Source organism: Lonchura striata, chromosome 3 (assembly GCF_050655825.1).
Source record: "Lonchura striata isolate lonStrDom1 chromosome 3, ASM5065582v1, whole genome shotgun sequence".
Lineage (NCBI taxonomy): Eukaryota > Metazoa > Chordata > Aves > Passeriformes > Estrildidae > Lonchura > Lonchura striata.
The window spans coordinates 48,248,135-48,274,430 of NC_140705.1; the positions used below are offsets into that span (position 1 = coordinate 48,248,135).

The 26,296-nt window shown below is 38.2% G+C and overlaps 2 protein-coding genes across 3 annotated transcripts in view; one reads left to right on the forward strand and one right to left on the reverse strand.

The window, feature by feature from the left end:
- Positions 1–1,350: 1,350 nt before the first annotated feature.
- Positions 1,351–16,092, reverse strand: GPRC6A (G protein-coupled receptor class C group 6 member A). 2 transcript variants are annotated; one of them, XM_085575063.1, is made up of 7 exons: positions 14,463–16,092; positions 12,554–12,857; positions 11,637–11,675; positions 9,918–10,745; positions 7,426–7,638; positions 5,321–5,444; positions 1,351–4,167 (listed from the first exon to the last, which is right to left on the reverse strand). In XM_085575063.1, the coding sequence occupies exons 1-7, from the start codon at positions 14,654–14,656 to the stop codon at positions 3,047–3,049; spliced, it is 2,823 nt and encodes a 940-aa protein (XP_085431189.1). In that variant the 5' UTR covers positions 14,657–16,092; the 3' UTR covers positions 1,351–3,046. The 2 variants fall into 2 exon arrangements, with proteins under 2 accessions (XP_085431189.1, XP_021411202.3); XM_021555527.3 differs by lacking the exon at positions 11,637–11,675 and having other exon boundaries at positions 1,403–4,167; positions 14,463–16,091.
- Positions 16,093–19,569: 3,477 nt separating this feature from the next.
- RFX6 (regulatory factor X6) overlaps positions 19,570–26,296 on the forward strand; it is a 50,001-nt gene continuing 43,274 nt past the window's right edge. Inside the window, exon 1 of the mRNA XM_077781799.2 lies at positions 19,570–19,632. Within this exon, the coding sequence (XP_077637925.2) occupies positions 19,570–19,632 (63 nt within the window). The remainder of the gene's footprint in view (positions 19,633–26,296) is intronic.

Here is a 26,296-nt window from a genome sequence, read left to right on the forward strand (position 1 = left end):
CAGCACACCTCAGTGTCATTCATTATGAGCAGCATCCCAGACACTGCTGTCAGTTGACCCTCCTGACGGTCACCCACACATTTAGAGTCACCGTAGTTCAGTGGCCATCAGCAGAGCTGCTGGGAGGAAGCCTGGAGCTCACATTGTTTCCAGCACTTGCCAAAGAATTGCTATAAAGATTGTGGGCAGATTAAAGGCATCTACACAGCCAGAGCTACTGAAATCTTGAGGGGATTATACTCTGGAGAAGAGGATATCAGACACTTGGTGGCCTTCATGGTCTTCATTCTCCCCGAAGATATTCTACATTGTATGATAGTGGCTTCAGAATGCATCATTTAGCATTATAAACAATGGATGACATAAGCCCTAAAAATGTTAAATAATGTTTACATCCAGAGCAGCCTCCTGCTGGCCTTAACAAACAGCATTTTCCCATTTGATTTCTCTGTGAACAGCACTGTGTTTGGAGACATTTGTTCTCTCTATTTCTCTCAGAGATCTAAAACGTGCCTGTGTTAATGTTTTGAGAAGTGATTTCAGGACCTTTCCAAAGTAAGCAAGCAGAACGTGCTCTGGGCCAGAAAATAGAGCTGGTCCCTTCGGTCTCACATGGCCTGACCTATGGGCCATGGCTCTGGGAGCCCTAGGATAAGACTTTGCTATGACTCTGGAAGGTGAATCATGTTCTGTGCTCTGGGGATGAGAATCTGTTTCAGGCTCATTTAATGTCCCTGTGACTGACAAGAGGAATGGTTAGATTGCTGGAATACTTACTGCCCTGGGCAGGAGAATGTGCACAAATGCTACTTAAGCATAATAATCTCCTATTTTAAGCTTTTTTTTTTAGGGTAGCACAATCTCTTTATGTTCTTCCTACATATGATCACTTGCTTCTTGCAGAAAAGGCATTTAAAACCATGTAACACATCTTGGTATAAGGTCTCTTTTTTGCTGTCAAGTCAAGCTCCCATACCTGTTACATCCTCTCTGCTCCACCATGGACTGTGCTTTGCACAGATACTGGAGTTGCTGTATAATTAGATGGAGCATGCTGGGCTTCTTTGAAATTCTGCCATATATGATATCTTTCCTCGGAGATACCTCAGTAAAGACTTTCACACTGCTGTCACCAGGCCCTGTTCATCAAGACATTCTCCTCATGTCCTGCAGGATAATCCCCTACCACACACAGCTTTCAATCTAAAGGATGTCTCCATGCAGGCTGAGGTCTATAGTGGAAACAACCTTAGAGGTGAGTGAATTGATGTTCAAGGCCAAACAGAAGCTCATGGGGAGAGGTAAGGAAATTAAGTAAGCAAACTCAGTTTTAAACATCAACATGGCTTTAATCATTCCCTTTCATACAGCTTCAAGGCATGCTACACTCAACACTTTTGAAAACAATAAATACAGGTACAACAGTCCAGCCAAATTAACTTTTCTAATCAGCTGATTGCTGATAGTTGTGCAATGTAAGCTTTGCTTCTCTCTTTTAGGGGAAGACTTCTTGCTGCATTGGCTGTCACATTGTAGACATTTTAACCTTATGCATAACCCCATATGCAGAAAAGTATTTGCAACAACTGAAGTATAAATAGCATTCAACATATAAATACATACACATAACCCTACAATCAGCAACAGAACATATGTATTTACACAAATCCATATGTAAATTGCACTCTTGCCTTTCAAATGACTTTAAAATATCTTCATAGATACACAATATCAAGGACTTAAGTATTATTTTACAGTAACATGGCACAGAACTTAAATAGTAAAGTTTCTATGTTCTGAGCTTTATGAATATAGAAAAGTATTTTCCTGTTCCCGTATTGACAGTGTAGTTCTGCTATTTAAGCTCTGTCTGAAAAAGCTCTGTGGTACCATTATCCTGACAGAAAAATTCTTCCTTCTCTGAATATGCCCTTTGCCTCTCATACAGAAGGCACAGCACAGCTGTGCTCATGGAGCTACAGAGCAGAGACTCATTCTGTGCAGATCATGCCAGGTCATCCTTGTCCTATTTCTGTGTATCCTAATGATGCATTGTCATGTTCTTATTGAAAATCATATTTTTTAAAAATATATCACAACCCCCTTAAATTTTCCAGGAGGCACTCATGCTGATACTAGTCATTACATTATTTATGCTAATGAAGGGAATCAATTAGTGATTTTAAGTTTTGACATTACACATTAACATTACACTCTCAAATAAAAGGATACCTGGGGCTCGCTCTCCTCATGCATCAGAGAAGGTGCATGAGGTGAATCAGTGTGTTTCTTCTGAGTATGGGGAAAAAGGCAGATGAACATATGAATAACTGCAGAGCTCCAGCAGAATTCTCTAATTTCTTCATAGACTTGCCTGTAGTTCATTACTGTGCTGGTAAACACAAGGAACCTTAAATGTTACTACAGCACTCATCTGGAATAAGTCGTGCAATATTGGGGAGGAAAAAAAGATTCACTTATACCAGATGAAAAGAGTTACTTTTGGAAGTTTGGAATAATGGAAAGCCTATCTTAAAAGTGGAGACCAAAGGACTGGACTTGTTTATCTTGGCAAACAAAGGCTGAGACAAGGTTCTCTTTGATCTGTAAAATGGGGCCAAGATGAGAAGAAGAGCTCCTTAAACAACTGAGCATCAAAGAGGCAAAAGAAATGGGGAAACTCTTATAGTCCCACTTAGACTGTGAGATTGAATTTTGTGTTGCTTCTGCCTCACTTGAGGAAGGGAAGTTGCAGAATAGGTCCCACAGAAGTTGCAGAATAGGTCCCACAGGTCTATGTGGGCTAGATGGGGAAGGAAGGAAGCTGCAGAAGGGGACTGCACATCAGTGAGTTTGCAGGAGCATGCGATGGACTCTGTGTGTCAGGAAAGCCTTTCAGATCTGGTAATGGATAACTGCCTAAGTACAGGAAAAGGTGTGTTTCATGTGGCCTGCCCTCCTTGGAGATAGCAAAAGGAAAGACATCTGAAAGATGAATGGCTCCCTAAAATGTCTTTTTAACTTCTGGTGGTTTAACACTGGCCAGTCATATGCTGGAGACTCTTTTCCTGACCATAGTCCTTGCAGCATTTTTAGGAAGAACTTTTCCTTTTATTAGTGGCTGCCCAGGCACTTGGAAATGGCAGTTTCCATTCACAGAGTCATTCTCAGTTTTACATGAGTCTGTGATAGTGGCTCGGAAGCTGGAAGACTTTGAATCTAAAGAAACCTGACTAACAGCAACACTGCCTGCACTCTTAGAGGAGTAAGTGTAAACCATTTTGAGAAAGGCAGATTTTGTGTTTGCTTCTTGCTTGTAAATGATGATATAGCATTTTGGAAGAAAAGTGCAGCAGAGGATTCCATAATTAGATATTAAAACAACGATGATTTCCACTGCTGGCAAGTATTTGCCAAATGTAGTTGCATAGACAGGGATAAATACAATCCATGCTATAAAGTAAATTAGCATGCCAAAAGTAATGAATTTAGCTTCATTGTAATTCTCTGGCAACTTCCTACCTTTAAAGGCAAATATGAAGCAAATAAATGCTAGGGCAGCAATGTAGCCCAACATAATCCCAAAAGCTACCATAGACCCCTCATTGCATTCCAGAATTATTGCTCTTGGTATTGAGAAATTTTGATTTACAAAAGGTGTCCTAAATATTAGCCAGAAAGTGCAAATGATAACTTGAATTCCAGTGCAAGTGATCACCGTGGGAATAGGTTTATACATGCATTTCAGGAAATTTTGAAGCTTGGGATCAAAGCTGAAAGCTAGTAAAATTTTTAGTGATTTTATTAAAATACATGAAATGCAGAGTGTAAAACTTATACCAAAGAGTGCTTGCCTAGTTTTACACTTGAATTCTGTGGGTACATCTATGAAGAAGACAGTGCTTAAAAAAATTAAGAAGTGGCTGAAGAGAATAATATAGCAGACAGTCAGACCACCAGATGCCTTTACAACTGGCGTGTCCAAGTTTTTGGTAAATATTACACAAATGGACAAGACCAACACAACCCCAAAAGCAGAGAGGAGGAGGAGGAAGATAGCAAACCAGTCAGTCCAGGCAAGGAAATAGATTGTCTTCCTGTAGCACGTGCTGCTGTTGATGGGAGCCCAGTAGGTTTTGTTGTTACATCGGTAGCAGTAATCCATATCTGGAAATAGAAAAAAAAAGGAAGATATCTTAGAACCCCAAAGTTAATAAACTGCAGAATGGATTGTAGGGACTTGAGATACAGGAGCAATGTGGGAAAGGATGCTTAAGGGAAAGGATGGGTCTGACTGCCTCTGACTCCGGCTGTCGCTGTCCAGGGAGGGGAGCTGCAGGGCTGCGGTGGCTGCGGCGGCAGCGGCACAGCGAGCTACGGACAAATGCCTGGCGCTCCCTGCAGCCAGGGGCGACGAGGGAAGACGACCAGGCTTCTAAAACTGTCTCGCTCATCACTGACCAGTGAAACTAATTGAAACCTGAACAATGACTCTAGAGTAATCCATTCTCTTGCAAAAATTTGAATTATTTTTCTTTCATTTCTCTCTTTTAGCAAGAAAACACCCTAATATTCTCTTTACAGATAGCTTTTAAAATACAACAACTCTATTTTAAAATACAACTCTCTTATCTATGTTTAATTTTCCCCTTTAAATGGTTTTGCTTAAAACAATGGTAAAGTATACATCACATTTGATACTAGAACATAACTGCTGTACAGTTCTATCAAATTACACAGCACTCTGTGGTAAGACACAAAATGTGAGGCTAAACAAAATACAAACCCCTTGAACTTCATAGATTCATAGGCTTCCAGAATGGTTTGGGTTGGAAGGGACTTCCAAAGCCCATCTAGTTTAAATTCCTGCACGATGGCAGGGACAATTTCATTACACCAGGCTGCTCAGAACTCTGTCCAGCCTGGCCTTGAACACTTCTAAGAATGGGGCAACCACAATAACTTCTCTGGACAGCCAGTGCCTCACCACCCTCAAAGTCAAGAAATTGCTCCTGACTGGACTGAATGTGCTAAGGAAAGAAAGGGAGGAAAGTCTCTATTTAATGAGAATAAATTTCACTAATAAATCAGCCAGAATTTCCATCCTAGCAAAGGGTAATGCTAGTCAGCTAGACAACCTAATTACTTTAAACTTGTCCTTTTAAAAAGCATTTATGCCAAGTTTTCCAAGAAACTGATCATAAATAAAAATTTAAATGCCATTCCAAAATTTAACCCAAGGTTCTCAAGGCACATTACATCCAAGTAAACAATTTCATTGATGTATAAATAAACCTTTATTTGAATACAAGTTTTTTACCTGTTTGGTTGCTGTAATGGTTTTCTGGGCAGTAAATACACTCATAGCAGCATGTGTGTGGACTTTCTGTAACCTTTTTCACCTGGCCTGGCCTGCAGGGCTGGGAGCATGTTGACTGAACCTTCTGCAGTGTACAGAGGGAAAAAAAAAAAAATCATCATCTTAGGTACAGCTAATTACAAGGGAACATTAATATAAACATCCAGGATTTTTGCAATTTGTAATTTTGTTAATCATACACATTTTAAAGAACTCTGAAAATAATGTTGAAAACCAGACATTGTAGGGTCCATATATCTTGTATTTTCTCCACACAGTCAATGAGTAATAGAGTGGGGCATTATTTACCTGATACTTTTATTTTTGGGCCCTGAATGCTAATTTCTGAATTTCTGTGTGCCTCCAAAAAATGAGTTCCTGATATGTGGGAACTCAAAATGTCTCTCAGACATTTTTAGAGGTTCCAGGCCTTGGTCAGGAGCATTTTAGACCCTGGCAGGCAGCTGGAAACAGCTGTTATTTTGAGTTTGAGCCATGGAATGAGTTACCAACTTTGGAGGTGGAACAAGCAGTCACAAAGGGTTAGATAGTATAGTAAAAGTAGTTACAAAACAGAGGGGAAATTTTTTTAGTATTGTACGGGGGGGTTTTAGCACATGTACAGGGGGTTTTTACTTTGTACATGGGGGTCAGAAGTTCTAAGATGGAGGAAAGTGGGCTGATCCTGTTCTTCCTCTTTCTTCTTCCTTACCATCATGTTCTTGGTGATGTTGGCACTCATGGATTGGTTTAGAGTAGAAAAGCACCTTGTAATATAGGTAGTAGGTATTGGGGGAAAACTATAAACATGTAATATGTAATATATCATATAAAAGATAGCAGCAGCCCTGGGCAGGGAGAGAAGAAGAAGACAGCAGACAGAGACGATGTCAGGGTGTGTGTGTGCCTCTACCCAGGCTGCTGACCAAGCAGCCACAGCCCGAGAACATAATCTGTTAGATAACTCACAATAAATCGTCTTGAGACCGAGCAACAAGAGACTGCGGAGTTTTTCTTTGGAAGCACGGGTTGGAGGAGAAATTTCACCAACACATGGGATCCCAGAATAAGGCTGGGGTTCCCACACTGATACTCTGCTCAGCTGCTCAGAGCCCAGGAGAGACACCTTGACCTGAAGGAGATGCTCTGTACTGCATCTCTGAGACTCCTGACCCTTGCCAGCTTATCCCTGAGTCATGAAGCTCCATTTCTGGGTGTGTGATCTTCTCTTGAGGTCTCACTTCAGGTCCTCCTTTCAAAGACAACTTTCTTGTCAAATGATCTGTCCTGAGGCACACTGCAATCTGCTCTCCTTCCAAGATGGTGTTTACAAGGAGGTGGAGAGATTTCCTTGCACCACGAAGAGGGACAAGGTTTGATGTTTCCTTCTGTCCTCAGCTAGGTTCACATGTGGAGACCAGAATTCAGCCCACCTAGTAAGCAGCCTCTGCCTGTCCCATTAGTGGGGAATGCCTTGCAGCACAGAGCTGTGCCATGAACTCAGACATCCACAGAGGACTGATTATCCAGCTGGATGGCCAGGGCCACCCACTAGTCTGTCTACACCAGTGCTGGGGCTCTGGGTGGCACCATCTACTCATGTTGCTGACCCCAGCTCTAACAGGAGCAAATAATCAACAAAACTTTTTTTTTTTTTTAAACAATGGAGTCAACACATCTGAATCTTCATGTAAAAAAAAAAAAAAAACAACAAAAAAAACCCAGTAGTACAAAAGTGAGGGCTTTTTTATACACCATCATTTTTTTATTTTAAAATCCCTTTGTAAGATTCTGGAATAGCATCCTTAGGACAGATATAACATTCTAGGGCATTCTGGAGAAATAAATAAATTTTGTATTACTGAGCCTGCTCATAGGCTAACATGCATTTCAGGCTGTATGAAAGGGGTTGAATAAACTCAGAAAAGATTCTTTGCTCTATGAGGAGAACATTAAACAACACAAAAGATTTCTAGCTGGCACATGTTCCAGTAGCAAGTGCCACAGGGAGGAAAAAACTGTCTTAAAATAAATTTCACACATTATGTCAACAAATTAAAAGTTACCTTTAAAGCCAGAAAATCTTGTTTTTTCTCTTCATCCTCAAAGATAAAGCCACCTTTCTCTGCATCGTATTCTGCCATAGTGGTGATTTCCATGTGGCCATCAATTTCTTTCCAAAGAAGGACATCATAACTGGTACTCATATCTCCGTTGGAGTCAAATTTGACTTCCTTATCATCATGAATGATTACAACTCTTTTAAGTTCTTCAAGGAGCTGCATGTAAGTGTAAGGAATGATAACATACACCTGTATCATGCCAGTGTGACAAACTGAGTAGTTTAACATATGAATGATAGTATCACGTTAAAAAGAAACTTTTTAATTTCTCTTTCTCTTTTGGGACAAAGAGAAATATTAAAATTCAAATTAATTTTTTTTAAAGAATTACACTATACAGACAAACATGTTGGCCTTAAAAATCTATCATTAAAAAGAATCATAATTTCATAAAATCATAATTATAGTATTTTTTCCAGCCTTGAAAATTTTGGTGTGATATTCAGAGAAAATGTTTTTCTTGCAAAAACTAAGTCTTCTAGCACTCCCCTTATTGTAAAGACAAGTGGTGAGTGGTGTTCCTGTTGTTACCTTACTATCAGCAGAGTCAATCTGGGCAACATTTGCTTCCAGAGTAAATTCTCCCAGTGTGTCTGGGAGTATCTAGCACTGCTCCCAGCTGCAGCTGTGACTGAAATTGTGTATGGCAAGGTGACACTCAGAACTGTTAATAATTAATGAACAATGTACATGCTTTGTCAAGGCAACTGTCCAGCTTCATATTGCATTCCATTCTGTTCAACAGGGGAAAACTTCTGCCTCCCTCATCACAAGCAGACAGATGAAACAGGTCTGTGTGAATCTAGAAAAGGACAGGTTAAGGCACATTATATATCCCCACTCCCAGCTCATGGGGAGATCACAAAAGTACTCCCATTAGCTGCCATGGTTCTTAGTTGAAGCAAAAGCTTTACTATCTTGCAGGCCTAGTGATTTTTTTGACAACAGCAATTAATTGACAAGAAAAAAATGCAATGTTTAGTGAAAGGCTGAGTTCAACTGCATTTGAAAATCATCCTGTTACATGGGTCCATTTGTGATATTCATAGCATTTAACAAAAGTGCTGACACGTATACTACCTCAATAGGCTTTGTCAAATTTATGTAACACATCTAGTAACACATACACATCTAGTATATATAATATGCCATCTTGTCATGTATAATGTAATTTTTTTTGAGTGTTTATATAGTTTATGAGGAACCAGTGTGTTTCTAACCAATTTGATTGGTGCATTTTATTTGGATGCTGTATAGTTACGTGGAACTGAATAGGGTTTTTTAAATTGTATATACTAAGACTAGTAATTTAATTTTTCTGTTCTTCACTTTTTCAATTTATCTAACAATATGAGAACACCTGAGTTTTTTAAATACATCTTGAGCTTCAGACAGAAGGGGCTAATATTTAGCAACATCTTGGTGCAACTGGTTTTTGGAGTTTTTGGCAAAGTCTGTAAAACAATCACTCTGTTGTTTCCCTGTATATGGAGATGTATGATATGGATTATTTGGATTCTAAGAGTTTTCTGTACATATATATCTTCCTTCCTAGAGGGTTGAATTTTTATGTAGAAGAAACATGTTATGAAAACATCAGGAGGGAAATAATTATCTCTCAGTTCTCTTCATCAGTGCTTAACAACTTAAAAGGAGTTAATTTGGATGGCTTGGCATTTAGTTAATTTATGGTGTAAATGTAGCTCCATAAAACTGCATTCCTATGAAACAGTCCTGAATTTGTCCCATTAGTGTTTACTAATTAATGTAATTAGTCTGATTGTTACTGGGTTATTGGTTGGTTGGTTTTTATTTCAAATCTCATATCTTGGTTTAACCTGCCCTGACCTAGGATAAGAGGTCAGAGCAGATCAGAGTGCTTCAGAGGTTGTTTGACTTTTAAGTGAACATTTGTTTAATTTTCTAAGTAAAAGTGTGTAAAAGTGAATAGTCCTGAGCAGGTTCTTGGGTAAAAGGTCAGGTCAGGTTTACTTTTCTGATTTTCCTCTTCTTTTCCCACCCAGTAGTGTGATAACAAGTATCACACTACTCACCCATCTTAAAGATTATGTCTTTATATATAAGTCAAGATCAGAGAGAGGTATAATGTATTGCATTTTCAGTTTCACGTAGAGACTCTTTGTAGAGGAAAATTCTTGAATTAAGACAAAACAGATACAATGGTGAGAGAGAGAGAGAGAGGAGAATTGAAACTCTTCAGTGAATGTTCCTATCCTGCAGTATCTCCATCTCTCAAGAGTGCTCATGATGTGTATTGCAGTGGTTTGCAGCAATGGGACCAACCTCTAGTAGTCAAATAGCTGATAAGAAGTAATTTAGTAAAAGGACCAAGCTTTTATCTCCAGGAATATGGGAGCAAAAATGCAATGAAAGTTAGACAGAGAGAATGAGACCTGTAAGAATTAGCATCATACCTCCCAGGGAGCGAAGGCAGATGGATCCTTGCAGTCTCTGTCTTTGCATTGCCTTTTAATGGCGTGAGCTATAGCATAGACAGCAAGCATAGTACTATGGATAAATCCTGGTTCAACATTAGCATTCAAAAAATCATCTCTCCAGATCTGAGGCTTACTCCCATCATTTTCCAAGAGATTATCCTGGGACTGGTTTGCAATGCATGTTTGAAAATCATGATATTCCAGGTGTGAGCAGACTGACAAAAGCATAATATATTCACGTAAAAACTTGTTGTTTTCAGTGGGCTTTTCATGAAGGTTTTTCAAAAACTCTTGGAATGAGGAGATGTCTCCATTTTTAAATCCAAATCCCACAACTGTTCCCAGCTGTCTGATATTGGGAATTGTACTGATCTTGACTGCAGCTGACCAGTTATCACTTGCAATCCAGATTTTATTAACATTCCTCTCAATTGCCTTCTTGAATAATTTGAGCACATGAAACTGTCTCATAAAGACAACAATAACATTTACTCTTGTTTCCTTGACAATTTTCTCAATTGCTCGATCAACTTTGGTGTGAAAGGTGCTGTCAGAAAGATAGGCTGGCAGCATCTCTTTGAAAGCTATGCAAACGTTGTTGGCCATGGCCTGGACCCCAAAGCTCTCCAGAGCGAACCGCCCATTGTCATCATCAGTGGCTATTACCCCGATCCAGTTCCACCCAGATTCACAGATCAAGCGAGTCATTGCTCTTGTCTGGTGAAAATCACTGGGGATAGTCCTGAAGAAAGAAGGAAACCTGATTTTGTCACTGAGGATTTCAGCTGATGATGCAGGACTGACCTAGGAAGAACGAACAATTCAATTATGGATGTGGTCTCCTCCAAAGGATGCCAAGAGATCCAAAGCTGCTATGGTTGCTTTTTCTTCCCACCTGACCCAGGCTCCCTCCTCCTGTGAGTGAGCATCAACAAGGTGCAGCCAAAGGGGGCAGGCTCTCTCTCCCTGCTCTTAGGATGCAGACTTGTGCCCAACACCAGTTACACTTTTTTTTTTCACTCTCTTCCACATAAATCAGTGATGACCAAGAACAAAATGGTTCAAAATGGATATGATAGTAATGATGGTATTATGATTTTGGTTTACTCTGTTCAGATACCATCAACATGCTCCTCAAAATAATATTTTAAATATTGGCTATTTCTTTAGTCTATTCAAATTGCTAGTACTCTTCTATTTTTGTAGTATTTTCCTATCACTGAGTGCATTAGTATGGTTCATGCATTTTTTTCCTTGCCAATATTTAATTATTATATTTTGAAAGGATCATTAAATCAGTTGGAAGAACCTCACAGACAAACAGTAACCAATAATACAAAGTGCTATAATTTTTTCATACAAAAGATTTATTATCTTTTTCTTGTGAATGTAGCTGGAAAAGCATAAAAATAACATTGTTATTTAAATCTCTCCAGTTTAAATACTTTCTTTTTTTTTTTAACTTTTATTCCCCTATATTTTTTTGACAGTTCTTAAAAAATAAATTTGAGCTTTCCAAAACACGAGTCACCTGTCTGGAGGGGATACCAAAATCTTACTGTGTCAGAAGACTGCAGATGCTATTGATAAGAAAAATCTGTTGGGTCCCATTTTCCATCTATGCCCTACTGCAGATTTTTTTATCACTTGCCTTTTGATTATGTTCGAGTGTGGCATTTTAGTTTCCATACTTACTACAGTTCCTGTGGTGGCGTTGGAGGTCAGAATTACTTCCTACCATTGCAGAGGAGAAGATTCAGTTAGAAGTTATCTTTAGTTCAGATTTTATGTTTTTTCCACTTATTTGGTTAATTTATATATATTGCCAAAACCAAAGTGCAAGACAGGATGGTGTGGAAGTGGATCTGTTTCTTTCTTGTTAGTTCTGGCATTGATCCCAATTCTTTTACAAAGATGACAGTAGGAAGGTAAGCATGGGCCTAAGCACAAACGTGGGATTGTACTAGTCCTAGAGTCCTAGAGAAGTCAGAAATAGAAAAGGATGTTTTGGGAAGGACTAGTGTGGATCTTTCACTTCTACAATTGTTTGAAGAACACTAGGAGAATATCTTTGGTTTAGAGCAATTTTCTTCACTTCCCTGTCCATAGTTTTAACTGACTCCAACATTTAATTTCTCTTGGGCTGGAGAGAATTCCTGAATTTCTGGACAGAACAGATCTGATCTGGTCTCTTTTTTTTTTTTTTTAAGCTTGAGATCGAATATTGTCATATTCACCACCAGGCAAACTGTACACGGCAGCTGTAACTTTGCTGCCTGAACAAAGTCCTTGAGTGTCATCCAAGGTACATTGGAGTAACCAAGACTGACCAAAAGCACTGCCAGACTGACAAGAGCCCAGCATGGCCCTGAGAAAACACTTGGATAAATGTGCCTCAGGTATAGAAAATATCCCTTACTGCCTTTGTTTGAGTAAGTGAATCAAGGCCTCCGCTTGGAGCTGAAACCCACCCATCCTGATGTCCTTAGAATAAACCAAATCCTGCCCTGTAGTAATTAGGTGGCTTTTGCTATCCCTGTGATTGGAGCCTTAATTCTTAGCATGGTAAATCTGAACTTCTGTCCAAAATAACATAATTACCTCAAACTTACCTGTGGGATTAATTGCAAAGCCAGCAGCCTTGACACTGCCATCGACACCTCTGAGTAGCTGGCTCCAGTGACTGCCTTGACTCTCGGGATGTAGTCTGAGTAGTTGCACCTGAACTCCACGGCATCCTCCGAAGAATTGAATTTAGACAGAAACCTCAGAGCAGATGCCATGGCTTTCGTAACTTCTGCACACGTGTCGTAGATTTCATAGCCCAGTGTAACTCCAGATAACAGCGTTGAGTTGTTGATGGTTTCAATAGCATGTATCATTGCAAGCGTCTGAAGAAAAACTTGAATTTCAAAGCTGTCAGAGAAACATGAGCAGTATTTTTTAGAAAAACTTTGTTGGAAGCAGGGGTGAAGCAAAGCCTGTTTTGAGCATATCCCTTAGATTTTTAAAACTACTGAAAAGAACTGATGGGTAGTAAGTTTTGTGTGTGTGTGGTTTTTTTTTTTTTTTATTTAGTGTACAAAATATTAAAAATAATTTTTTCTCATTTAACAGGAGACTAAGTAAAATAAGCACAAAACTAAAAATATACCTGAATAAAAGTGTTTTTCTGGAAAAGAAAAATGTACTAAAAGTTTAATTTTCATGATACATTAAAATCTGCAAGTGATATCTTCCGGAAGCATCTGTCAGAGTCAGTGAAGATATTCTAGTTTACTACAATTGCCCACTAAGTTTCTTAAAATATATTTATTTTCACTAAAAGCATGAAGCAAGGAAAAGGAAGTACTAAATACTTCAGAATAAAAGAAAATATTTCAGTGGTCAAAGTCTCTAGTGGTTGCATTGGTGTTTCTGAAATACTCTTCAGACCTGATGAAGTTAGCTCAGATATTTCCCCGCAGTGGATGTTATAAAGGTGATTAATCAGAACTGAGTTAGCACAAAGTGTCTACAATACAACCAACCCTCCTCTCAGGCAAGCTTCTCTAAAGATTACAAATCTTGTGATCTAAATTAAATTTCAGATGGACTTGAGATAATTTATGTCTCCATAGAAAAATAATGGAAGATGCACAAAATTATCAGTTTAATCAACATTTTGACATAAATCCAGATGGATACCTGCATGCCTAGCTGATTATTAGATTCAGATGTGGGATTAAGTTGTAAAATTCAAATAAAATTTGTGGATTTGCACCTGTATTTCAATTTCTAAAAATGCATGTTTGGAATTCCTGGTCTTAGGAAAGGTTTATATATGTATGTACTTAAAATAAAATTCTTCACCAGGTTTCCTTTTTATGCATTCCAGGAAAATGGATGTTTCAAGCACAGCAGGATTTGGAGCCAACAGAATAAATATTCTGATGCACATAATGCAGACATGACAAGGTGTATATATGTAGGCTAGCCTATAAAATAAAGCCACAATTATAGTTCCAAGTATAAAAATTATGGTAATTAAAAAAATAACTACAGTGTCATCATCAAGGTACTAACCTAGATTATAACTGAGCTGCCCAAGAGATGGGAGGCAGACTTTACTATGGGCTTGGGTAAAATGGAATAGTCTGCCTGTGGTCAAATCATGTAGATTCAACTTCACGACAAAATACTAATAGAGGCCCAGTTTAGTCCTTCAGGCCTATAGCAAATTACCATTTCCATGGAAATCAGATGATAACACAAACATCCAAGGCTATTTGATTATCTGTGATGATTGAAAAAGGATCAAATGCTCATTGCCTTCCTCAGTGAACTATAATATTTTTATTGTAACTTGGCCATATTTTGTCATCTTTTATTAATTTACGTGAAATTTATGTGATGTCCAAGGAATTTTTTAAGACTAAGCAAAGCAAAAGAACCAGAATTTGTTGACCTTAACATAAGAGTTACGTGTCCAGTGTCAGTGCTCTCTTCTTTGCTTCATGTTTAATTTCCAGTATTACTCACCCAGCACAATTCTGAATTACTGGCTTGATGGGATTTTCTTCTGGATGCAGCATTTCGCTGTGAACTGCAAACAAGCCTCCAATAACAATGTCCCCAGGAGAACTGGCACCCACAAAGTCGTCAGCATTCTGGCAGGAGAAAGCGATGTCGGTGCCGACCACAAAGCAAGGGATCAAAAAGATAACAAATGCCATGTGTCTGTTTTGCTCGCTCGCTCCCAGCTTTGAGTCAATCAAGCTGCAGTGCCAACAAGGGCTCCTGTGTCATCTGTAAAGAGTAGCAAAGGACAAAGGCTGCACTCGAAAGTTGGTCACGCCTCATAAGGTGCTTGTATTTGCCTCACTGGACAAGGCTTTTTTATTGAAGGTATTAAAGCAGTGCTGTCACATAAAATGTGAGGGTGTGGTGGTGTAAGAGTGGAGAGGGAGGGAGAAAGATAAATGAGTTTTAAAGGAAATGCTGGACATTAAATCTCTTATGTTGTGTTCAAAGTTTCTGATACCTTATCTGAAACACGTGACAAATATTTTGGTATAAATTTGGGCTTGTTTTGAATTCCTTCCAGCTGAGTGGAGTGTGCAAAGAAGTAGTTATATAATATTGTACTAGTGATGATACTGCTGTGACCATGTTTTAAGAGCCTAGTCTAAGAATGCTGAAATATAAAAGAACCTCTGTCACAGTGTGCTTTATATCAGACTCTGGTTCAAAAATCCCAACTCCAAACTACCAAAAGACTGCTTTACTCTCAAACCCTTATATGTTTTAAAATCCTTGCAAAAAATTATTTGGATAAGTTAATATTCACGGTTCTGTGGTACATGTCCTAGGGACTTCAATAGGTTTTGGATCAGGTTCCATATTTACAAACCAGGCCAAGTTTGCTGCTGGTTAATGTGATAAACACAGAACAGTGGGAACCAATAACATTAGTCCTAGTTTTTGATTTCTTCCCTGTCTGACTGAGGACACCAGCACACAAACAGCAGCTCCTGTGCTGTGGGAGGAACGGGAAGTGGCAGTTCTCACCACCACTGTTCCTCTCAGATTCACAAAAATCAGATGCTGTGCCAAAAGGGAACTCAGGGAAAAGAGAGGTAGAAGCTTGACCCTCAGCTCTGATAAATCCCAATCTTAAAATCAAAGTGAACTTCCTTAGGCCAGAAACATGACTTATGCTAGTAAGTCAATTCATGTGAGTGACACAGATCTGACAGCAATTACTCTCTGTTTCTGATATTGGTTTGTTTACTGTTTTCTCTTAATGGCTTCTTCAGATTTTGCTTCTTTTGGCAGTATGCCAAAACACTCCCAAAAGAATGGGCTCAGTCATAGTATATATTGTCTCTGATTGCAAAAAATCTAGGTTTACATAGAAAATGTCAACCAAGGTTTATTTACTGGCAAAGAAAATTAGAAATGGGTTGTCTGTTATGCATTCTTTCTGATAAGCATAATGCATACTATACAAATTATTCAAATTACTATATTTTGTTTGTTTTCTCAATAGTCTCTTCATAGTAAAATATCTATTTATAACCAAAAAATTCTTGTAAATGCAAATGCAATAGACAACATACTTGCAAGTGCAAATGTTAATTCCTAGTTAAGTTAACTTTTAGGCTTTTAATATAACAGTGTGTGTTTCTTTCATCTGCCTCCTTTCTTTCCATGTGGCATTCTCGCTGCTGGATCAGTGCAGATAGTAAACAGATGCCTGCCTTTTCTTTAATATATGTGACCACATTTATTTATGGGCAGATGTTGATACCAGTTTATTCTGCTTCTGCACTGACACAAAAATTCCAGCTATTCCAAAGGTTCTCCTCTTGACTTATAACAGCGTTAACTTAGTCAGATGCTGGCCTTGAGTTATGAGACATTCACCTCCAAATATTCATCTACTTGCTCCTTTCCAGACATGTAATGCAACCTAAATCCTGGTTCCATATACTCTAGTGTTTCCTTTACCTTCCATATAGTTCTGTATATAAAACTTGTGTATACTTAGGTGTAACTAAGACATAAGACTGGAGCTAGCCATTTCCTTAAGCAAGTCATAAGAAATATTAGTATAAAATGTAGCTTTTAAGGGCTTAAGACTAAGTATTGTAATAAGAACTCAATGGAAACACAGTAATGATAATTTTAAACTTCAGATTTGTTATGGTTTACAATTAGAAGCAGAAAAGGAACTTTGCCCCAGCCAGTCTCTAAAAACCTATTTATTTCTATAGAATACAAATAAAAAATCCTTACTTGATCACTTTGGAAAGTGGAAGTTGACAAAATAAACATCACATATAATTGATGCATAATTTCATGTTATCTATAAAAACACCATAAAAAGAGGTGTGCTTTCAAATCAACTACACAGATTTTATTTTATTTGTTATTTCACAGTGTTATTTTCAAAAGAAAGAGGGTTTTCAACTGCTGTATCTCATAACTACTACTAGTGATGAGAGGTATGTAATAGTTTTACTAAGATACCTCAGCCTATTCAGTATTGCAGAATTGACTTCGAACCATTTGCAAATATCCTTTTGCTTTGGCACCTGGGTGCAATAGAAGTAATTGTATAGTACAGTGTTCCTTGTTTCAAATGTAGTGACATATCATGGACATAGCACTAGACTTTCACAATTGTCAGCAGAGGAGTATTTCCTGGCAGGTGGATTCAAGCATAAGAGTCAGGGGAATTTAGTGAAGTACCATCATAATTTGAAATCTGCCTCTAATGGACTGTGCAAAGATGGAAAACAGGAGCTAACTATCCCAAAGCTACTGTGAGAGCCATAGGTGAAACCTAAGAGGCTTTAGAGGATCTTGTGGGAGACAAAGAGGTCCTGTCAGTATCTCTATGTGCCCCAGAGTTACCTGTTGCCATGACAAAGTGCTTACTTCCACTTGGACTTTGAGAAGGACCATAATTGGTGGGGTTTGGAGGATGGCCCTTATAAGCCCTTACTAATCCTTCAGGTGACCTCTTGTAAATTTATGCCCAGTAAATTTTTGGCAAAATGTTGAAAAGACCCACAATTAAAAGTGCACAAGAGAAGCTGGGTATAACTTGAGTGTGAAACCAACAGGGTGTACCCTCACAGCAGTGGACACCTGGAAAGGGATCACCTGCTCCTCCTGTCTTTGTAGCCTCTAGACCTGGACAGACAGGTCTCTCTGCTTTTGTGCAGAAGGAAGTTTTGCAACTCTCATTTGCTTTGTCCAGCAAAGAGAGACTACACTGTATATGAAACAAAGACCAAAATTTTGGCTGAACTTCTTTGTCCTAGCTGTTGCTTCTGATAATGGCTTAGATTCCAACAGGAGTATCTTTTCTCTGAAGCCCATCCAGTCAGGTACTGCTAAAGGAAAGACACATTTTTCATTAATTTCTATTTAAAACTGGTTTTAATTGTGCTGCTTCCAAACATATGACACATAGCAAAATCCTCTGCCAGACATTCACAATAGCTAAGGGAAGAAAGAAAAAATTTGGATACTCTCATTGTTATTCAAAGGAGTAGGGTAGCCACCCCTCCCTCAAACAGGATTTACACTGACACAATTGCAATTGTCCTTTTCAAAGAAACCAGCAACATTCAAATAGAATCCCATCATTTGCATTAAGAATATTAAATATTGGTTTGGATTGCCAGATTTTTTGATCAATAGAACCATAGCATTTAACACAGTGATTTTGATTTACTAAGTTTCTTTTAAGGAAGTTTAAACAATGGGGGAAAAAAAGAAGGAGGTATTTCACACACCTTTTAAAAAATCTTACATTTATTGGGACCCATAAAGACTAATATTAAACATGAAAATTAAAGAATGGGAAGACAAATACTAATTATTTTGATTTGTGGTCTTGTTTTTATAAAAAACAAACAGAGATAAAAATTAAAAATACAGGAACAGTAAAATGGAATCTGGATGGAAGCCAACAGCTCACATTATTTCCTGAGACAAACTAACTCAATTTTCAAGTTCATTGAGTTTGTCCTCTAGAGGGTGTCAGCTGAGCTGCATGGTGGGTAGGACAAATCCTATTTTTCTTTATCAGGTCACAATGTTGTAATGTGTCTCCTGATGTTCCTTGTGTATTTCCCCTGATGCTAATGACCTTGTGGGAGTACATCTGCTGGAAAACTGAGATGGTGAGACTTGGCAGTGCCTTCAACCTCCTCCCTGGACTGTCAGGGACATCCTGGGCAGTCTCACAACAATTTTTTTTAGAGAAAGTGTTTCAGTAATTAGTTCATGTTGTACACATTCAGTGCACCTCTGCTGTTTATGCTAGAAAAAGGATATAAGAAATTAAAACAGAGTTGTGAAAGGGCCTACATTTGAACTAATGCCTACATTTTTTTTATTCATATGAGATATGTTTGTTTCACTTAGTTTTTCTGTGATATTTTAATATACTTAGATTAAATTTAAAGTCAAACACAATTTTAACGTGAAAAAATCAAGGGAATTTTAATTTTTGGATGTTGACAGGATATATTTTTAGGCATTCTAAAATTTTATTTACTTGTAAAGTACCTGGTTATTTTTTTTAAATAATCCAGCAAGTCTAATCCTATCCCACCCAGCCAAGATAGTCAGCTACATAGGTTGGATGCAGGGCAATTTTTCATAAAAGCCAGCATGGTAAGCATGACTCAACTTACTGAGATGACATTTTCAGAATTGTTCAGGTTTTATGTCTCTCCTTTGTTCCATCGCCTCCTCTTTTAGTTGAAAAACAAGAGAGCAAAAATGTCATTCATCTGTTGACAAAGCAAATATTTGGCCCCAGTTTGTAGTGAAAGGGCCACCTAGAGGAAAAGAAAACCTCTAAGTTAAGTATTTCTCCTGAAAGGTTGGAGGCCAGGGGTCCTTCTGCCAGTGACTACTCTCAATCCTAGAGTGTCATCTTTGCTACATAAAAGGAGGGGACGCATATCTTTCTTCTTCCAGTGTCCTGCACTTACTAGAATATCATTGACAATTTGTTTCAGAAAACCCTTCTTGCCAGAGCAGTAAGAACCTTCCTAAGAGACTCAGCATATTCAGAAATTCCTGGGGTGGTATTGCCTAGTGTATCTAGCACATTTTGGAAATGGCTATCAGCAAGAAAGTTGGGCTGGAGATCATCTCACACAAAAATGCCAACGGCAAGCAAGTATGAAATTTGTGCTAAGCAACTCTCAGTATTATTAATAAAGAACACAGCTCAAAATAAAATTACAGGAATTTAAAAATGTAAGTGGTTACACCTTTTAGACATCTCCAAGGGTGTTGATTATGGAGGATCTGAAAGTGTTGGTTTTGAATACAGGCTGTTAAAGGGACAGGTAACCACGTAAATTGAGATAGCCATCTTGGTGACCTTGTGCTTATTCTCATTAAATCACTTTTGCAAAGACCACTTAGTGACTTTTTAACCCTTGCACTGCTTGTCCCACATAAGTTCCTTAAAAAATATTCACATTTTTCTTCAGTCATTTTGGAGATAAAACAGGACTGCTAATATTAAGCAGTAATTGAATAAGAGAAATGAAAATAGGTTTTGGAAGCAGGGACTGAAAGTCAGGTGGACCCTAATTTTAAGGGAATGCCTTAATTACTGAAACATAATGAAAATACTCACCTAAAAGTTCAAGTCTATTCAAATATCATCAGATATCTATTTAAATATCAGCAATAATAAGAAGAGAGAATTAATTTGCTTTTGTCCCTCAGCATACTTTAACAAGAACACAATTGGAAAACACAGATTTACCACTTCAGATAGAAAAGAAAATCAAGTCCATGTCTCCCAAATATGCTGGCTGACAGGACCTAGAATGGCACACCAGGAAAAGAGCAGGTCTAAACTTTCCAATTTCATAAACCTTTTTCTTGTCACTTTCTTGAAACCATATATCTTTTCCCTGAAAACTTATCTATCTGACACAGAGAAAGATACTTTGGGGTTGGACTGGAGAATTTCCAGATGTCCATTCCAACATCATCTATTGTGTAGTTCTGTGATAATGCCACACTCAATAGTGTCTGGGAATAGTGTCCATAGATGCCAAATTGTGGAAGACATGAGTGGGATTTGGGGCTCCTCACATGACAAACTACTGTAGGCACTCCTGAGCTCAGCCGGCAGGTCTTGGGGAACTCTGTTTCTGAGAACCTAAATCTCCTTCTGTTTGTACAGGAGATAAGCTGTTAGGAGCTCCTTAACAAGCTGTGATGAGCTCTGCAGGCAAGGAACAAGATTCCCGAAGGTAAAGGAGTTTTATGCCTTAGTTAGCTCAGTCCAGGTTTGATGCTTATTGATTCAAGGCTGTCATTGTCACCCTTATTCTGGACTTAACTTTTGTTAAGATCTTTTGAGATTTCAGATCACCTAACAAGATTTAACTGACTGTGTTATAAAAGTAAACATATACCTGCAAAGAGAGTACAGGCAGAACAGGTGACACTCATAAAAATTCCTTTCAGACATGGAAGAGAGCCCAAAATAGCAAATCCATTAATCACTCTGGAGGCTGATTTCAACCTTCAGATTGAAAGACTGAGGAAAAAATAAAAATGTTTCACACATTAAAACCATTGAGAATGTTCACTACTACAAAATTCACTGTTATAATATCTTAGATTAACATAAAATTCTACACACTTCCTACAGAATATTGTGCACTATTATTTAAGTACAGATTATACATACAAAAATACTGTATTGCTGACTTTGACTAACAAGAAAATAGCAAAGAAAATTTTACTGTAAGTAATTTCTGTTCTCTAACAAGAAATTGTCTTTGAAGAAATACCTCAAGAATGGATAAACCCATTCATCTGCAGTTATTCTCACAAGCATTCTGCTTCTACATATTTTTTTAGAAATAAAATATGAAATGGCTACCACCACACAAATTAATTTTGTCTTACGTTTGGTATTAAATCTCTTTGCAATCACCCAGCCTTTAAAGCTGAGGGTGATAGAACAACTATCATGACCTCTATTAATTGGAAGAAAAAAAAAGTTATGTCAGCATCTACCCAAAAGACAGAAAAAATTTACTAGGATCAACCAAGAACAGAGGAGAATCACATTAGCGATGTGAATTTTTCTTTTATTTGTTGCCAGAGATTTGTTGATATTTTCTCCAGTAGATTTTCAGGCATTCAATTTTCTGCAGTTTTCAGGTACTTCCATCATGACCTACATAGATGAAATGGCTATTTCCATACTGCCAGACAGAAATTTCATTATTTCATAGAAAAGCAAGGAAGCTTTATCTGAAAAACATTAAAAAGTTAGTATTTTCCTAGAGGGATACTTAAATATTTCTATGTTTAAAATATAGAAATATTTACCAGTCTCTTCTGTTAGATGGGCTCACTCTAAAGTCTGAAAGGATAAATATAAAACTTGTGCTACAGGTTGTTCTAAATATTTGCCTTCTTTAAACAGAAAAAGTGGTTTCTAGCCTTTATAAGTAATCCAGACGGGCAGCAAGAAAAAAGAACTTAAGGTGTTCGAGGCCAATTCATATAGTGCTTTTCCATCTGTTGTTTTGGTTTGGGTTTTTTTTTGTTTGTTCGTTTGGTTTGGTTTGATTTTAAATTAGAATGGTTTCCTTCTTTTCACACATCAGTTCCTTTATGTAAATTTCCACCACCCACTGGGGGAGTTCTGTTTTATTGTAACTCCTTGTGATAAGAAAAATCATATTTGTGTGACATCTAATATCTAAATTGTTAAAATCTTTACTTCTAATACATTGAAATGCAGATACTGCATTTTCTAAATCTGTAGAACAAATGTACTTATGTGGATGCAGAATTCTTTGACATTCTTTTGTCGAAGCAGTTTAATAAGGTCAGAAGTTTCTTATGACATGTAAAATGGTTTGAGCTGAAAAGGACCATTAAAGATCATCTAGTTCCAAACCTCCTGCCATGGGCAGGGACACTTTGCACTTTGACCAAACTAGTGAAAGCCCCATCCAACCTGGCCTTGAACACTTTCAGATATGGGGCATCCACAACTTCCCTGGGCAACCTGTTCTAGTGCCTCACCACCCTCATTGTAAAAATGTCTTCCTTATATACAGTATAAATCCACCCTCTCTCACTTTTAAGTCATTTCCTCTTGTCCTGTCACTACAGAACTAGCTTAAAAATCTTTCTTCATCTTTCTTATAAGCCACTTTTATGTACTGAAAGAGTACAAATATTTTCTTATTGTTCCTGAGACAATATCTTGGTTAAAAAGGTAATGTCATTATTTCCACACAAATGCATTCACAAATCATCAACAAGGCACAGTCAAAACCTGATGATGATAATAATAATAATGATGATGATGGTAGTTCCCATTAGAGTCTGTGAATATATCTGTGGGTTAATGAAAAGTGATTTGTAATATCATGATTACAAGAAGTGAGGCAGTAAAAAAGGTCTCTGCACAGGTGCCACATCTAGTCCTATCACATTAATGAGAAATTAGGAAACAGAAAACTAAATTATTTTCTGCATTACACCAGAGTAATTTATAGCCTAATTCTGCAGACGTGTTTAAGCTACACTCATCTGTACCCCTCAGGACTGAAACATTACAGCTCTCCAGATAAGGTGTGAGTCTATCATGTTTAGAAATGCCCCAATATGCCTTCCTCTGGCTATTGAAATAATGTGATGTGGTTTAGTGGCTGTAGTAGTATTCAGTCAAAGGTTGTACTTTATAATCTTGGAGGCCTTTTTCAACCTTAATGATTCTATAACTCTATGAAAATGATTCCATAATTCAAATAACGGCAACAGAACTGGAGAAGGGTAAATCCTACATGCTAAAAGCATAGAATAAACCTGTTTCTTGAAGCACCCTTTACTATCACCACAGTAACCCAGGCATCACTTCAGGATGCCCTTAACTCAAGTTAGTTCAGATTGCAGTGGGATGTACTGCTAACTCCTGCACAAATGTTCTCTGCCCTTAATCACAAATCCATCTGTTGATAAGAGACACAGCAAAGACCTTTCTGGTGTTTTCAAAACAGGTAGCAGGTGGAACAGGTGGCATTGAAGGTGTTCTGGGTGAAGTAAAGGACTAGATCAGGCTGGCTGGAGCAGAGGAGATAGCCTCCTTTGGCTTGGTGTGTTAAACAAGCAGAAAACAGGCAAGGTAGCTCATTTAATGTCAGTGATTTGGGAAGCACCCTGACCACCAGGAGCCTGTCTGATACTGACCACATCCACTATCCCTTTGTCAAAGAGCCCTTGTCAACTTAGATTCTCTGCACCATGCAAGGTTTCATACTGTGCCCTCCCCAGGGTGTGCCTGGCTTTGTGTCCACTATCCCAGCTACCCCAAGGATATTGTCCTTGGCCAGGATTTATGCTCAGAAGTGCTGAAAACAGTATGACTACTTTGTGGTTGAAGTTAGATCTCTGACAGTAAGCAACATAAGTCCTCTTATGCAGACATTTGAGTTAATTTTCCTCCAGACCAGATTCCAGAATCTGCAAGAGGCAACCAGCAAGAAGTTGTGATTTTTCTTAGAGTACAATACCTCTCTGTGTACATGTGACAATGTGAACCTTTATTGAGTGTTTGCTTAGCAAATAAGGACCTAATCAAGAGCCCATTGAAGTCAGTAGGAATGATACTATTGCCTGCAGATCAGGCATTGAATTGCTCTCACATTGTCATTAAATATTAATGTATATATTAAATGCTTTTTAAAATATTATCCAAATATACAATGAAGGGGAAAAAGAATTATTCTGTCCCAAAATTTTAAAATAATTGTCTGTAACTTCTTCATTACTGGGAAACACCATTTCATCAGTGAAAAACAGGGGACAGTGACAGCAAACATTTGGTTCCTGACCTTAGAACCACTTGTCTGAAGTAAGTCAGAGGCTAGCACTGCACGAATGTCTCTCCATCCAGGAAACAGCCTCACCTCCTCATCATTCAAAGCCTTTCTCCTGCATCTCAAAACAGAGCATGTGCTAGAAAAGGGACTATGCAAAGGGGAAAACAGTGGTTTTGTTTCCAGATTAACTGAGGGCCTGAGCAACTTCCAGGTGAAGGCACTGTTTATCCCTGTGGCTTTTTGTAGTGTGGCTAATTGGTCTCAAGGAAAAAAATATTCTGGAGTGAAAACCAGAATTATTCAGTGTAACAGAACACTAGACTTGGATATAGAGCACTTAGTGGATTTCTAGTGCAGCATGCTTTTGTTCATGCCTAGCTGGAAGAACATAGGTAATATTCCTTGGGAAGGGAAGGGAAGGGAAGGGAAGGGAAGGGAAGGGAAGGGAAGGGAAGGGAAAAATGAAGAGGTTGGTTCTATATGACAGAATTGTAAAGTTGTGCAGTAACTGTGTGTGATGATTTGTTCAAAGGCAGCTGTATTAATCTAAAAAGAACATTTTGTGCATCACCCATGAATAGGTCTGTGGTTCCACAGGCAGTTCAGCAGATTTTATTGCTGAAAAAGTGAGGAAATATTTCTCCCCTCAATTCTTATATATCCTCTATCCTGACCATCCTCCTTCCCTTTCCCTCAGTCCCAGTGGTACCAACCCACCCACATTCTGGTTCTGATCACAATTCTGGGCTCATGTAATAGCTTGAAATATCAGAAAGTCCTTCATTGTTTTCTCTTGCTCTTGTTTCCTGTTATTTCAGTAAATTAAACAGACAGTAAATTAAACAGGTGTCTACAAGTGCTGAATACTAGCAGAAGGTGTGTGTGGCTAGGAATAGTGTGGACAGAGAGACACAGAGGGGAAAAAGCTTGTTTTGAGAAGTGGTGAGCTGTCTGTGAATGTAGAAGTTTAGTGAGCTGCACCCAGCTGGTGGTAGAACCTTCAGGATTCAGCTTTGCATAGAAAGAATAGTCCCTTGACTTTAATGGTTTGCTTCTGTTAACACCTATTTAGAAGTTGTTTGCACATAGGCTAGTTATACAAGAAGTGCTGCTAATAGACCCGTTTGGAATACCTGCAGAAACTCTCAAAATCACTTCTTTAAGGGTGAACATATCCTCTAAGCTCAGCTTTATTTGGATAATTCACAGATGAACACAAGATGTTTGAATAGCCGCTGAGTTAAAAAACTCTGCTGGCCTCCTTAATATTTTTTTCCTTAATGTGCCCACCAAAGCACAGTGCAAATACATGAATGGTGAAGTGGCTGTTCAGAATGTAAGCTTGTAGGAGCATGTACTTATATGAATACAAACATTTTCTCCCAATTTGGCACAGGAGAAAAGAATACATACTGAAAAATGGCATTTCAAAATCAAGATAAGTAACCCAAGACAACTGTTTAACATTACCTGAAGAGAGATGAAGAGAGAGGTAAGCATTGAGATTTTTTGCTTACATGTAGCCACATAAGGTCAGAACTATACAGTTTAGCTCAACTACCTACAGAGAATATAGTGTCCCTGCATTTGTAGAGGATAGAAACATGTGAGCTGTGAAGGGGTTAGTGTAATATATGGTTTATTAATTTTGAAGTTTGTTCTTTGGGAAGAAAAACAGAAGGGCCCACTTCTATGCAAAACAGAGTGGGTTTTCATTTCAAGATCAGAGGAACAGTCAGTGAGTAAAATACCCAAACATAAAGAGACAGAGAGACAGGTATGGCTTTATCAGCTGGAGACAGACAAGGAAATACCTTATTAAACATCACCATCTACTGGATGCCAACACTTGTTCCTTATAAAGGGAACTGAAAGCTTCTATGTTGAATTAGCTTGTCAGACAAGCTGAAGCTTTCAAAGATCTGGCCCTGCTTGTAAAGTTATTGGCAGGGCAACGTTTGTGGATCT

Coding starts and splice junctions, on each gene's coding strand:
- GPRC6A (XM_085575063.1), bottom strand. CDS start 14,656: ATGGCATTTGTTATCTTTTTGATCCCTTGCTTTGTGGTCGGCACCGAC. Junction 5,445..7,425: donor AAGATTTTCTGGCTTTAAAG/GTAACTTTTAAT, acceptor TGTACACTGCAG/AAGGTTCAGTCAACATGCTC. Junction 4,168..5,320: donor CCATTACAGCAACCAAACAG/GTAAAAAACTTG, acceptor TTCTATTTCCAG/ATATGGATTACTGCTACCGA.